The 16,431-nt window shown below is 31.8% G+C and overlaps 1 protein-coding gene across 1 annotated transcript; it reads left to right on the forward strand.

Annotated features, from left to right (window-relative positions):
* The first annotated feature begins 237 nt into the window (after nt 1-237).
* Nucleotides 238-15,020, forward strand: LOC134711451 (sodium- and chloride-dependent glycine transporter 2-like). Its single transcript, XM_063572044.1, has 14 exons — nt 238-354; nt 3,943-4,097; nt 5,023-5,154; nt 5,461-5,731; nt 5,883-6,015; nt 7,313-7,447; nt 8,099-8,202; nt 8,974-9,098; nt 9,866-9,978; nt 10,729-10,860; nt 11,323-11,422; nt 11,864-11,964; nt 12,422-12,589; nt 14,823-15,020. The coding sequence occupies exons 2-14, from the start codon at nt 3,968-3,970 to the stop codon at nt 14,907-14,909; spliced, it is 1,731 nt and encodes a 576-aa protein (XP_063428114.1). The 5' UTR covers nt 238-354; nt 3,943-3,967; the 3' UTR covers nt 14,910-15,020.
* The last annotated feature ends 1,411 nt before the right edge of the window (nt 15,021-16,431 follow it).

Genomic DNA, 16,431 nt, shown 5'->3' on the forward strand with positions numbered 1-16,431 from the left:
GTGTCTCATAAGCCAACTGATATGGCTGGGTATTGATTGTTCTATGTATGTTTTAATATTGTTGTATGATATGTATGTCAATCAATATGTGACACAATAATAAAATAGATTATTATTATTATTATTATTATTTTATCTAAAAGGACATAGATTTGCGGAAAGGACATAGATTTGAGGCCGGACATAGATTTGAGGCTTACATATATATATATATCTATATAGTATTTAAAATGTATTACAAATTAATTCTCAATGGTCATATTCAAGTACGATCATAATTAATGCAAGGACATGAATATATGCAATGATAATATGGGGTTAAATTCTGTTTAGTCGAGAAAAAGACTGTTAAAGGTGAGTTGATGGTTAAACACTTATAACGTGATATAACTAAGTATTTACTGAAAGACGTTATCGCAGCATTTATTTTGTTATTCGATATATATTTTAAAAGTTGTTTGAAAGATATAGATGAGGTATGGTAGCCGAAGAGACAGCTTTCCATCCAAGTCACACGTTTCTCTCCCTGGACATACCAATCTGTTTGTCCTCCAAAATAAATTTTTTAAAAAGAAGCATTCAATGCCAAAACGATTTCTTGTGTAATGTGGTTGAAATAGAAAACTACTTTTTCACAACTCTTTTGATTTAGACCATTTAAAGCTTAATATCATGAACACTATTTGACAATCATGCGTCTGTTGTTAATCTTACTACACAATAGTCTATTTACAATCACCGATTTGTTATTGCACACAAACAATTTACCTCTCTTTTTCAATCGTAGACTGGTTCAATACTGAAAAAAAAATGGCGTTTGTACATGCAACGCGAGATAAGTTTTAAGTGATACATCAGCGTTTAAGCAAATTTTTATTGAAAAATTACTTCTGGTATTGAAAGTAATAAGATTAAAAACAGGACATAAATCAAATGGCAAAATCAAAAGTCAAACAAAGCAATCGAGTGGATAAAAACTGTCATACTTTTGACTTGGTACATGCATTTTTTGTGTAGAAAATTGTGAATCAAATGTGGTCTTATATATATAGGAAGATGTGGTGTGAGTGCCAATGAGACAACTCTCCATCCAAATAACAATTTAAAAATTAAACCATTATAGGTTAAAGTACGGCCTTCAACACGGAGCCTTGGCTCACGCCGAACAACAAGCTATAACAAGTTATAGCTAGCTAAACCTCTCGTTTGTATGACAGGCGCATAAAATTCCATTTCATTGATAATAAGGGGGATCAACACATACAGACAAAATTGGCAAAAATGTCAAAAGTAGGGGCATGTGTCACGACCTTAAAATCAATAAAGCAAACAAATATATCAACAAAGAAAAACAAAAAAGCATATAAACAAACACACTAGCTAAACCGAAAGTCAAGAGTACACAAATATACAATAGCAAAACACCATCGGGGTTTATAATTACCGAGCTACACCTAATGGATATAATCAAAAAAAGACTAAACAGTAAAAAGTTTTTATTTACAAGGACACATAAAAGAACACTATTACACGTAATACAGATTATACACAACGTCAGTACCTAGAAGCTATTCTTCAAGACCATCCTGTAGGTGTAATACCACCAAATCATGGTATGTCACATCCGGTTGCATACGAAAGTAGGTCTAAAAAAATAATCCCTTGAATTTTACCGTTGTAGGTAATTAAACCTATATTTTATTGCAGTAAAACTATTCCTGTGTCATAAACATATGTCTTGGGTATTTCAAAACATCATTTTTTTATTTGTGATTTCTATAGAAAATTTTGTAATCTTGAGGTTATATGGTGACTAAACCTTGTACACAGATAGAATAAGGGGAAAAATTTGATTGGTTAACTTCCAATGATGGTTATTTTCGTATATGCAATGAAATGTTATGTGAAACTTTTTCCATAGAACTGGACAGGATAAAACTTTACTCATGCCAAGTATTTCTTTATTTGAAACAAAGATAAATTCTGCACAATTTTTTGAAAAGTGCAAATTTAACAAAGACTAATAGGGGAAAGCAATGGTGGTACTACACCTAATATGGGAAGCTGTACATGCACCTATGGCCTTGTGAGTAATCTCATGAGTTAAAATTTCTTGCCATTTAAGTGAAATAATACAACAAATGAAATATTCTGAGTGGATTGAGTCTCCAAAACACATTTTATGAGAAAATTCTCTTGAAATAGGACTGTACCATGAATATTCAGTTGACAGAACAAGCCATACTAAGTGCATATATTATTTTTTTGGAGGGGGTGGGCTTTTTCTCCTTAATTCTTATATTTTGCTATATATAACATTTTCCTAGGTAATACTTAAATAAATATGTAGTTATAAGTAGATGAATTTTTTTTAATGTTGTAACGACAAGTTATTCACTAAAAGAGAAGCCTTTTATGTCCCTCTTTGGAACGCGGCGTAAATTTATTTTTTACGTAAGGACTTATTGAAACCTCCATGGAGACAGTAAACTTTTATATGGATTGTTCATTCTGCAAATGCTTCAATTACTTATTTCTTATAACATTTCTACCATAAATGAGTGAAAGTTACCCCAATATTTTTATTTATTGGCCTGAAAAGTTGAAATTTTGAGGAAATGAGAGGTATAAATTTACCCAAAGATACCTTATACAGAAGACAAAGAGGTTTATTAGTGGTATTTTATCTTCCTAAAATCATCTTGTGTATCATTTTCAACTGTTCGTAGGCAGATAAGATAGATATTTGATCATTTATTGGTCCACATTCTATTTTATCTTGATGCGGCTTTGTTTGGATTTGTCGAAGAAATTGTGCTCGAATCGCTGTAGATGTCGTCTTTCAATATACTAGATTTTTTTCAAACTATTGAACTGATTATGACAAAACTTGACAGAAATGCTTGAAATAACCAGTATTACAAAGGGAAAAGTCACATTCAGTTTATTGAACAAAAAAGTCTTCTTCAGGTGTAATAACACCAAATCATGGTACGTCACATCCGGTTGCATACGAAAGTAGGTCTAAAAAAATATTCCCTTGAATTTGACCGTTGTAGGTAATTAAACCTTCATTTTATTGCAGTAAAACTATTTCTGTGTCATAAACATATGTCTTGGGTATTTCAAAACACCATTTTTTTATTTGTGATTTCTATAGAAAATTTTGTAATCTTGAGGTTACACGGTGACTAAACCTTGTACACAGATAGAATAAGGGGAGAAATTTGATTGGTTAACTTCCAATGATGGTTATTTTCTTACATGCAATGAAATGGTATGTGAAACTTTTTCTATAGAACTGGACACGATAAAACTTTACTCATGCCAAGTATTTCTTTATTTGAAACAAAGATAAATTCTGCACAATTTATTGAAAAGTGCAAATTTAACAAAGACGTATGGGGGAAAATCAATGGTGGTATTACACCTGTATTATTTGTGAAGATGACGCGGGACTATCAACAAGGTCTCGTATCTTCCGATGAACTTTTTGAAAAAAAGGACGAGAGGTTCTTTGACATATTATCTGTCCATGGTTTATAAATTTTCTGCTCAGACACTAGTGACGTTTTTTTTTTTTAAATTATTCTGTAAGCTCTAGAAAACCGAACGATTTGGGTAATGTATATCCCATAAGCAGGTGAAGTTGGTATGTTGCTGTTAATTGGTGGGGAAATGGATAATTTAAAGATTTAAATTGTCTTGTTTGTCATATTAGTAAATTCTGGATCTGAGATGATTTAAGTGACTGTAATTGTGGGAATGAGGCGATATAAGCTACATCTTATTTTTTTAACTAAACAGACTGAAATGGTAAGAATCTGTTCACAACAAAAATAGGATCTTGCTTTCTATTATCGCGTCAAGAAACATCAAAATTGACATCATGTGTACTTCCTCTCATAAGATGTGACTCAAGACTTACAGAATTATTTACAGGGAGTTACGTAGAGAATCAGCAAATATGCCAGAACCTAAATTGAATCGCGAAACCTGGGGTAGCTGGTTTGAATTTGTCTTCTCGTGTATTGGGTCAATGGTTGGATTAGGCAATGTTTGGAGATTTCCATATATCTGCTTTAAAAATGGCGGAGGTGAGCATTATTATTACGCGATATTTTTTTTTATTATTACTATGAACCAATAAATCCATTTAATATTGAAAAGCATCAACACAAATAGGTCATATTCATCGTCAACGTCATTCTAATGCTACTCTATTACCAGTATCACCGTGGTAGTAAATTTCAGCAGTTGTACATATATGTCCGCAACCGTTAACCTATAAATTCTTCTCATCAGGAACAGATCTACAAAGTGTATAACGTGTTTCTGTTGTTTTAAAGATTGTCATGAGCCAATATAAAAAGTCACATGTAGTTATTTTAACCAGTTGTACATGTGTGACCGCGACAGTTAACCTCTGATTTCTAAAGATTCTCATCAGGAGCAGATCGACAAAATCTATTACGTGTTGTATTGCTTTTAAAGATTTTTTATAATAGGCCAATATAAAAACTGTACAGTGTAATAGCATTTGAATGGTTGAGTTTAGAATATTTCAAACTGGTATATCTAAGAGAGATATGCCATTTGGAAATATGAAAAGCATGTTTAAAGGAAAAAGTTAATTTGATGCTTACCCGAGTTAAAACTTCAAACATAGTTTATACATTATTATGAAACAGTAAATATCTGAATAAATACAAACAATATGAGCTTAATTCTAGGTGGAAAGTTTGTTTTTTAAAAATACTCGTTGAAAGAAAAGAATGTACAATACGTTATGTTAATAATGATTATAATCATGAAAATCAACTTGTAGTTTCATGAAAAAGAAATTAATGGTCAATTGCTTTCATAACGAAATTTTCCTCTTTATAAAGCTATAATCCGAAAAAAATATAATGAAAAAATCACCCGAAGGTTACGTTGATAAGGATAATTTGCTTGTCATTTAATGTTTGAACGATGTAAAAATGTTCCATGAAATGTGTACTATATATTTTTTATATACAGGAGCGTTTTTGATACCATATTTCATATTTATGTTTGCCATGGCAATGCCGCTTATGTTTATGGAGTTTTCAATTGCTCAGTATTCCAGCCTTGGACCAGGGAGATTGTTTTTGTGTTGTCCTTTGTTTAAAGGTAAACGAATACTTAGGGATTACCTGACCATTATGTAATGTTGATGATTCCTTTTAAATAATGGAAATCAAAAAGTGTTGAAAATTGAGATTTTTTTGTGAGATCTATAAATGTACTCAGGATATTTGACTAAAAGATGAAATTTGAATTGGATAATAAACAATGCCGGTCAAATCATAAATGAGAGAAAAAAATCAGTTGTTTTCTTTTATTTAGGCAAGATCTTTTACAAAATAATGCACTGATCGTTAAAGTTAGTTTATCTCTAATTTTTTGTCTAAATGATAAATGTCCTTCTATTTGCAGGTATAGGATATGGAATTATTCTAATGTGCGTAATTTCAGCTTCTTATTATTCGACAGTCATATCATGGACATTATTTTATCTTGGAAATTCCTTTCTGTCGCCTTTGCCTTGGACATCGTGCAACAACACTTGGAATACACAAGACTGTTATATAAGATCATTTTCTGAAGGGGACGCGATGAATAGTACTGTTACCTTTAGTAACATAACTCAGTTTAATAATGGCAGTGTGCACGTGGAAGCTTATACGAGTTCCGAAGAATTCTGGGAGTACGTATAACTAGTTCAAATCTTCTTTTAATAACTGTTTCGAAAAGGTGTAAACTGTTTGCATATGCAAAAATAATTTTTAAAGCATAAACGTAGATGAATTAATATTCAATAACTGTTTAAAAGCAATAATATCTTTTCTTGTATTTAGAAACCGTGTACTGGGACTAACGTCTAGCATAAACAACATTGGAATACTGAGATGGGAGTTAGTATTATGTTCCCTAGGAACATGGACTGTAGTGATCCTGGCTTTAATAAAAGGCATCAAGTCTTCAGGAAAGGCTAGTAAACCAGTTTTTCATCCATATCGATGTTTTTTGTTTCTTTTTCATTTTGCTAGCATTAAAATAAAGAATTATTCTAAAAGAAATATGCACTGACACAAACCTACAGAATGATATGGAAATGTTAAGATTGTCTTCTTCGCAATCAATTAGATGTTGGTTTTGCTAATTTTCAATCATTTATTCTACCCGAAAGTTTTCAGCATGTTTATATTATTTCTAAACATAAAGAAGAAAGATATTCCCTTTAAGGTAGCCTCATGTATTCAACAGTTCAATGTTAACTGTCGTCAATCTAATCAAAATATAGATCTCTGATTTCTATATTTTAATTAGATTGGACTGTCGTAGCATCTGTATTTTGTAATAAATCTATAAAGTCAGTTTAGGTGGTATGACTTTTGAACATTGCTGCTTGAAGAAAATATATGCATCGTTCCCCTTTGTCAGAATAATAAATACATATTAGTATGGCGCCCCTACTTTATTCATAAAACGAAGATGTGGTATGATCGTCGATTAGACAACTCTCTACAAGATACCAAATGACACAGAAATCACAACTATAGTTCGCCGTATAGCTTTAACAATAAGCTAAGCACATATCGCATGGTCAGCTAAAAAATACCCCGAAATAACAAATGTAAAACAATTTAAACGAGAAAACTAAAGGCAAAACAATTAACGCAGTACGAATATCTAACACAGCACCAAACAACAACCGCTCTGGCTCGAATTATTGGCAGTATCATAAAAAAAGAAGATAATACAATAGATTAACAGCGGTCTACAATAGTAACACGAACCTCATCAACATAGGGAGTTATATTACATATAGCATCCGTCGTGTTGTTCTTTTACATCTTTTCAATGTCATTAAAAGCCATCACGGATGTTAACCGTAAAATTTGATTAAAAAAAAAGAAAAATATTAATGCCATGATACAATGTGATTGTTGACAGTATGAAGTCAAAAGTTCAAATTAGATTTAAACAACACAAAACAGCAAAACAGATATTTTATAACGTCAGATATATAATCCGATTTCACCTTGAGAGATGCACATGCCTGATGAAGGTAATTTGTTAAGCAAAATATTGAGTATTTCTATTCAAAATCTAAATCTAATAGAAGTTTTTAGTGTATTAATTAGCGTGTTTAAGGTATATTTTCATACTTCTACAAATTAATTATAAATATATATGTTGTTATAAATGTTTGTTATATATGTGTTAATTATTGTGTTTGTATTCTGAGATATATTGTAGGAATCTTTTAATTTCATTTTTATAGTTCATGTTGTTTGCGTCAACTCTCCCGTATGTTTTTTTGCTGATACTACTAATCAGAGGGCTTCTTCTTCCTGGTGCTTTAGACGGTATTAAATACTTCTTCATACCAAGATGGCAGGATCTTAAGAAATTCTCTGTAAATAACCTTAATATACGATATATAGTCTTATATTCACCACACATTTTTTCTTAATCATAATTAAGTTACCGCCTAAGTGGTAATGTGGTAGCTCGGTTGTCTCTCTGGTTCGATCCCCAACTGGGATTTTATTACATTGTATATCACATCAACATATTCTTCCTATCCCAACATGACATTTACGTACTGTAATAGTTACCTTTTGGCGTTAAACCAAAGTGCTAAAGTATTTACCTCCATTTAAATCAGATATCACATATTCTTTTAAGTTGAAAATAACAATTTGTTTAAAAAGTTATTATTATATAAATATGATTTGTCCCCAAGCTATGTTAATTATTTAGTAAGTGAGTAAAAACCCTCAGTACCAATCAACTATGCATAGTGTTATGTCCTTTTTACAATGATTGCAAAGTCAATTACATCATAATCAAGAATGAGTTTGCTCAATAATGAAACAACTTTCCACTAGAGGCAAAAGAACGAATGATATTAACAACTATTAAAGGTTAATATCCTACATTCAACAATAACACGCAGTCATATATCATATCTCTTATTCTTTTCAATTGAGTTTCAGTTGAATTTTCATATATAAAATGTAACAACTTAAATACAGTTGTTATAAAATATAAATGTTTACATCAGGTTTGGAGCGATGCTGCTGTTCAAGTCTTTTATTCGTCAAGTCTTGGAATAGGTGAACTGTTGACACTGTCAAGTCATAATCGTTTTAAGAACAATTGTCAAAGGTATATAATTTATATCGGAGATTAGCAATCATTCTACGATCAAATATAAATATGTTTTTGGCTCAAACGTTTTCGTAAGTCAGTGTATTATTATTTTGCCGCCTACTTAGAACAAATGTATTGTATTTAACTTCCGTCCTTTTTACTATTTGATTAGCTCTTTGTTATCATATAACCAATGTAGAAGGTTCCTCTTACGGTAATTAATTGTAATAATTGCTTTTATTTGGTAAAAAAATAAGAAAGAATACACCATAATGATGCAATAAAAAAAGGAGTTAAATGAAAAACAGGCAACACCATGATTTAAAGAAAAAAAGGATAGGACACACAGCGGTCAACTAATATAAGTGGGCGGAAATTTATGTTCTCTAAAGAGAAACAGGTCTTTTTACCGATGACATCTGTTGTGCTCATTTCATGCAAAAAAATCGTCAATAAGTCGCAGCCGATGATAGTCGTCAACTAGAAACTAACGACTACGATAAATGTGGAACATGTTATTGTTCAAATTAAACGCAGAAATTCAATAATGTTTATAAATGTCATGATCACGTCAAGATGTCTTTCAAAGTGTTGACTTCAGCTTTGCTTTTTTAAAACACTTGCATCAACAAGAAAATATACATGACCGAATCACTTGGTAGTAGTAGGAACACAAAAATGAAAGGCAAATTGAATTTGAACTTAATCAAAATGAGTTTGAGCAAAATTAGCATCGAGGCTAATTATAAAACAAATGGTAAAACAACGTAAATTCTTACTTTTCAGAGATGCTATGATTCTTCCATTTGTTGATGCTTTTACGAGCATCTTTGCAGGATGTGTCATATTTTCAACACTGGGTTACACAGCTGCAGCAGCGAATCTAGACATTGATATGGTTGTCAAACAAGGTAAAGCATATAAAAAAAATACTTTATGAAGTGTATAAAGTGCTTTTCCTGAAGTACTTTCACCATGAATGCTAATACCCCAATATATGAAGTCTAATACAAAACGACTTACAAAACGAATTAAGGGAACTAAAGGGACATAATAAGAATTTACTGTAACATACGGACCTTATGAAGTCAGGGAACCACTTACAGAGGTTGGTTTGAGAGACATCTTAGTATTAATCCAGCCTACAATCATATAAGGGATATTTCATTTTCTGGTGTTTTTGGCTGTCCTGGTATTTTCCTTCCATGATTGCATAAATAAAGATTAAAAACTTGGTTGATCCAAATATCCAATTGTTGTATTGTACCTCAAACAACACTCACATACTCTTGAGAAAGCAATACATAGCGTGCCATTTGACAGGCATACTAAAATTCAAAACTTAAATAAAGCATTAAAATCTGCAAACTAAGTGTCAATAAAACAAGAACTGGTTAAAGCAGCCAAATTATAATATGTATCTCTTATTAAACCACTTTAATTTGATCGAACTCACAAGTGCTACTATTGATTATTCTATGGTAATGTTCTACGATGTCAGCTGTATTAATAGTTTTCATGATGTCAGTAGTTACTAATTGGCGATAACAAAATGCATTCAAAAGTTTTTAAGAATTAATGATCTTCTTCCAAGTATTTCCAAAGACAATGTAACGCTTACTAATAATATTTTTTGAATATGTCGATTTTAATACCTCTTTTCATGATGGAATTCAAGGACCGGGAATAGCTTTCGTCGTATACCCAGACGCCCTAGCCACGTTACCATTTCCACAGATATGGTCTGCATTGTTTTTCCTTTTGTTATTCATGATAGGAACCAACAGTTTAGTAAGTACTTTGGGTATATTGGATGAACAATAACATAATATGTAAGTAGTATGATATATTTAGTACAGGATACATTTTACTACTAGTAGTAGTATTAGCTTCTTTGTGCACAACAGACATATACTGCGTCATGTGGTTTTGTACATGTCTTTGTACGTTAAATACATTTAACACAAGTATCTATGATTCCTTCATGTCCAGAATTTAATTACAATAAACGATAACAGTTACGTACTTCTACATCATTGAGTCTTTGGAGGATAGTTATCTCACTTGCAATCATACCAATTCTATGGTTTGTTTCAAACTCTAGAAAATATGAGCTTCATTAAAAGAGTGGGGAAAGATGGCAAAATGACATTCAGTCACACTAATTAGTCGAAAATAAATCATTAACTCCATGACAAAAAATAAAAAAGGACCAACAGATAACAACAGTATACAAAACTCAACAAAGAAACTCTTAAGAATGTGAAATATAAACCCCACTAAAAACGTCGGGTAATATCATGTGCTCTTGGACGGAAAGCAGTTCCCTTCTACACGAAGCTCTCATCGTGTTACTCATTTAAGTACATTGTCAAACTTGGTTACCAGTCTTATTCGGAAGTTCAGATTCGAGGAAATTATATATAATACACACGTTTATACATCAGGGGAACGTAAATTTTGTTGATTCTTATGGCAATTGTGAAATTTGATCGATTCAAACTTATTCTTAATTGACAATGGAGCATTTTTTCTGGACAGGTAGTGGTAGTACAGGTAATTGGTGGTGGTATGTTCGACACGTTCCCGAATTTATCAGCATCCAAGAGGACACTTGTCACAATGTCTATATGTTTATTAGGATTTTTAACTACTTTAATTTACACAACTCAGGTGAGATAGTGTTAATCATCCACTTTAACTTAGTTTTTACCAGTTAATGTATTATTTAACGCGGATATTTGAAACGTGTTTACATCTATAAAAAAAAAAAGGGAATTAGGAAATTTGATCCATAAAGAGAGATATTTCCTGTCTTCTAACTGATATAAACATTCATTTACTCATTTATCAATTTTTCTTATTTGTTGAAATCCAGGACAAGTCAAGATTGGAATTGCTATAATCGATTACAAAATAAAAAATACAGGTTCAAGTCAAACATCTTTTATGAGACATTATAGACTGCAAACTGTAAACTTTATTTTGTTCATATACAAATGAAGCCAGTATACTCAAGTTATATTTTATTCTGATAGAATAAGTACTTTAGTAGGTATTTTATGTATTTACAAAACATGACCTGACATATTGGTATCTATATTTTTGGGGATGAATGTTATTTTCTATTTAAAGGGTGGTATGTACGTCTTGCAGCTTGTTGACTGGTATTTATCAAGTATACCTAGAATGTTTATAATGTTGCTTGAGAGCATTGTGATCATCTATATCTATGGTAAAATCTTTAGAGGACTTAATGTGGTACCGAACACCTTGATTAACATAATTTGACTTGTTTAATTTTTTATTAAAATTAATTTGACTTGTTTAATTTTTTATTAAAATTAATTTGACTTGTTTAATTTTCTACAAAAATGTACATTTTGAAAATAACACGTTATCTAAAAACAAATCCTTGAATATATCACGAATTTTGATCATTGAGAAGCTTAATTTTTACTCAACATAAGAATTTGTTTAAAACGTTCAGCCTTTTGTACAGTTATCTCCCTGAAGTATTACGTGCACAACCAATTAACATAATTTCGATATAAAACTTTGTTGAATAATATGAATGCATATACATGGCATGCACGCTATTTATTAGAAATAAAGCTTTATATTTTTTTTTTCAAAAGCATCACTTCAACATCACTTGAATATTTGATTTTTACAGGTGTCAGAAGACTTAGTAAAGACATTGAAATGATGTTAGGCAAGCAACCATCAAAGATATGGAAATTCTTTTGGTTATTTGTCACCCCACCATTACTGACGGTTCGTATTCACATGTCTGTCATTTACCTGTATTGGTTCGTTTTACCGAGTATCAAACACCGACAATTCATAAAGTTCGTAGTATGGCAGATCTTACATGACATTTGAATATCATTATTGTTCAGAAGGCTTATGACATCAACACGGGGTACAAAAACATGTTATTTGCCCCGGTGAAGAGTATGAATAGATCACTATGTGGTTATTGTATCTGCAAAACCCTATATTTTTATTACAAACATGTAATACACTAGTAGAATATGCACCAGCAATGTTGCTCTTTATGTAAAATCTACATTCAATTGTGATAGCAAAACATATATTATACGAAAGAGAGCTGTATTAATGTATTTCCAAAATCCGGTCATAATAGCGCTGCCCTCTCCCTATTTTTACCTCATCAATGCTGTAGGACAACATATCTTATTATTACAAATACAATGTTTGTTATTTTCAGATAATTTGGGTAATAATGGTTTTTCAACTTAAAACCATTAAGTATGGCGAAATACCATATCCGTCATGGTCTATTGCATTCGGATGGATCTTGGGTATGGTCCCTATATTTATAATTTTGCCGCCCATGATTTACACTGTGTGGAAACAAAGAGGAAGTTTTATTCAGGTATAATTACTTCTAATTTTATATTGATATATTCTTCTAAAAAAAATTGTTTTTCGTAGGAAACTCGCCATTTTGGGACATTTCTGTTTCTGTTATTATTTTAAGAAAAGTTGTGTCTCCTTAAAGCATATATGTGAAATGAATTAACTAGCACCGCAAATGTTGTTTTATCCTTGTTATACATCATATTATGTCTTTATCCGTGTGTTAATATGCATAACAAAGCTAAGGAATTAAAATTAATTTTCGTTCAGGCATCGCCATCAAAACAATTTTACAGATACAAATTAAACTTCAAAAAGGCTTATAAGTTTAAAAAAAACATCTACTGTAGACTCATTAGTAGCTTTCAAAATGAAAGAGTTCGACGACTAAATCGATAACGGTGAGCATTGAAACAAATAGTTCTTATCAACGTGACTTTACCTGATAGTAGACAAACTTCAAATGACAAAATAGATGAACGCAAGATTGATGTAATCTATGTCAGGTTATGTTATACGCAGTCCCAAGAGGCCACGATCACACTACGATCTGCATAAAAATGTTGACGATCGTAGTGCGATCGTGTAGATCGCAGTAAAGTCGTATTACGATCGTGGTGATTTCTTCAAGATCATGATGAGCGTGACCAACTTTGAACATGTGCAAGACAATTGTGGTGCTTCTTGGCGAAATCAGGTCGTAATAGAAGCGCAGTGAGAGCGAACTATTCGGAGAGATTGTGCTTTGATCTCACATCGACATTTTTATGACCTAACTACGACCATTACATTCTCACCGCGATCCAAGTGCGCTTCCACGACGACTATACCACGTTTACACCTAGCTTTTCTAGAACGCCCATGCCGTCCTCATCACTCTCTTCTTACGAGCCGAATACGTTCATATTACGACCATCATTCTCATTGACATTTTCACATAAAATATTAAATATCTCTTGTTTGTCTGTATGTAATAAGGATCCCTTGTTCATTTTTCTAACGGCTCAACAATGCTTGACATATATGTGACATCTCTGCTATCATTCACTAAAATATCGTCATTCGAGCTTGATAAACCAGCAATACCGTATAGCGGGTTATTTTCGCGGGGTGTTAATTTTCGCTTATTTACACGGATAGAACAAAATCGCCAAATTAAAATCCGCCAATTTAAAAGTGCACATGCAAAGGTATTGATAAAAGTTTAGAATCCGCCAAAATAATAACCGCCAAAATATTTCGTATACCTTAATCAATGAAAATCGCGAAAGTTTACATCCGCGAAAATAACCCGCTATACGGTATGTTGTAATTTAGGTTGGATTGGTCGGTCCTACATCTATGCTGGTTCAGGATTCGTTACTATCAGAGTTTGTTCTGCCTCTGCCTCTACCCCTACCCCCACGCCCATGTGTTGTCGTAGATTTTGGTGGCATGACTGTATTTTTTCCGAAAAAAATTACGTATTAATCAAAAATCGCAGAAAAGAAACAATATTGGTACCGAACACGATATTGACGTTATTGCTGAGAACGTAGCAAAATCGCAGAATGAACTTAGTATTATCGTGATAAGAACATGCTATAATCGCAGTAGAAGCATGGCTAGATAGTGTTGCAATTGGATAACTCGTGGTATAGTCGTAGTGAGAATGAGATGCGCGTGGTAAGATCCTGATAATCGTGGAAAAGGTGTGGTGAAAACGAGGTATAATCGTAGAGGGATCGTTATAGAAGCGTAAAAAGGACGTAGTATCATCGTGAAAACAAAGAAAATTTACATTTCCATACCGCGACCCCACCACGATCTTAATTAATTTTAGATCGCAGTGAGTGTGGTGTGATCGTTGTATAGTGGGACTAGGGCATAAATAAGAATCATGTGAACTATTTATGGAAACGTCGGCATCATTGTAAAATTACAATATGTTTTTGCAAATGGTTGACATGTCCTTTCTGATAAAGCTTTGATACCAAAATTTATATAAACAATAAATCATAAATGACTTATACAATATTTATCCCTATTTCCCAAAGTAATAATCATATTAATTCTCGATAATTAAAACGACTTTTTACCGAAATTATAAGAAACTTTAAATTCGTCGGACCTAGAAAGTCAACACGAGCTGACTTTACAGGTACATGATATTTTCGAAATCATTTATGTATGCATTTTAGAATAAATGTACCATTTTGAACGGTTGTCGCCATTTTTGCAACTAACTGATCATATGTTTATTTTTACAGAGATTACGCAAATCAATTCAGCCAAGTTATCTATGGAAAGCAGTAGTCCCAAATGACTTTGAACTTCAATCAGCACTATCTAAATAGATAAATGGTACATTTATATAAAGTGTCTTTCACTTATTGTTATATATTTACAATTAATTATGAATACAGTTTTGCACAATAATTCTGAGAAAAACAATTGTGCATGCATTAGACACGCTATTTTCAGTAAAGATGTTTTGAAATATTCATCAGGATGATCATGCGTGTCCAATTATATAAATTGTATGTGCTTGTTAAGAATAAATATTTTTGAAAATCGTCACTTATTTTTTAGTTACCGAAGCCCTGGAGTGCTATGCAAAATTAAATTACACCTTGTTCACATAAGATAGTAACTTTTAAACACGTATAAAGTATATATTTACTTGTAAAAAAGATAATTTATTAAAAATATGTATTTCATTCATTAGTAACAGTAAACAGATAACGTAGATCAAGCTTTCCATTAAGAAAAATGAACAATTTAAAATCGGAAAATATTGCTTTTAAAATAGAATTATCTCCCATTGACAACTCCGGAAAAGTTAATTGTAACTTGTTCTGATGGATTTAGTCAAACACCGCTTATTTACTTTGAAACCCCAATTTCTAGTAGTTAAACAAAATCAGGAATTTAATTAATATTCACAGTTTATGTGAACAGATGTAACCTTGAAATGTGATGATTTTTTAATGACCGCATGTATTGAGTATAGATTTGTAAACAGATACAACTAACAAATATGCATATTTCAAAGGGGTTTTCTTCATCTTTATAAAGCCATTGGTTTTAAATATATTTATACAAATACAAATTTCCTTAATCTGCAGTAAATGTGTTCGACATCGACTTTATCCTACTTAGCTCTTACTGTTGTCAGTTAGAGGTTTACTCCTCCTCGGTACTGGTAATTGTGTCAAGTAATTCTTTGTTCCAAGATGAAAGGATCTTCTTAAATTTTTGGTAAAACACTTTGACGGATAAACTCATCGACATGATGTTGTTAAATTATATAGCTAACTGTTAGATTATAAGAAACGTTTATTGTATTTGTAACTGTTTTACGTTTCCCAAATGATATCTGATATGTTCCTTACGACGAGTGCCACATTTGGAGCAGGATCTGCTTACCCTTCCGTAGCACCTGAGATCACCCCTGGTTTTTGGTGGGGTTCGTGTTGTTTATTCTTTAATTTTCTATATTATGTCATGTGAACTATTGTTTGTCTGATTGTCCTTTTCATTTTTAGCCATGGCGTTGTCAGTTTATTTTCGATTTATGCGTTTGACAGTCCCTCTGGTATCTTTCGTCACTCTTTTACAAGTATATATAATTAATTCTTATATATAAATATATTCTTCATTTTGTATACAATTTAAAAACAAAATAGTTGCATCCGTCGGACAGTATTGTTATAAACTTCTACATGTGTTCTGCAAACTTTTTTTTCTCGAAATGAGACTAACGTTTTTGCAAATTTGCATAAAAAGCCAAAATATGAAGTTATTACTTAAAAATCGTTTGCAGTGCATGTTTTATATTTGAAGTGATGCTGCCGTTCAAGTTTCTTTTTTCGAGTA

This window comes from Mytilus trossulus, chromosome 3 (genome assembly GCF_036588685.1).
Source record: "Mytilus trossulus isolate FHL-02 chromosome 3, PNRI_Mtr1.1.1.hap1, whole genome shotgun sequence".
Taxonomy (NCBI): Eukaryota; Metazoa; Mollusca; class Bivalvia; order Mytilida; family Mytilidae; genus Mytilus; species Mytilus trossulus.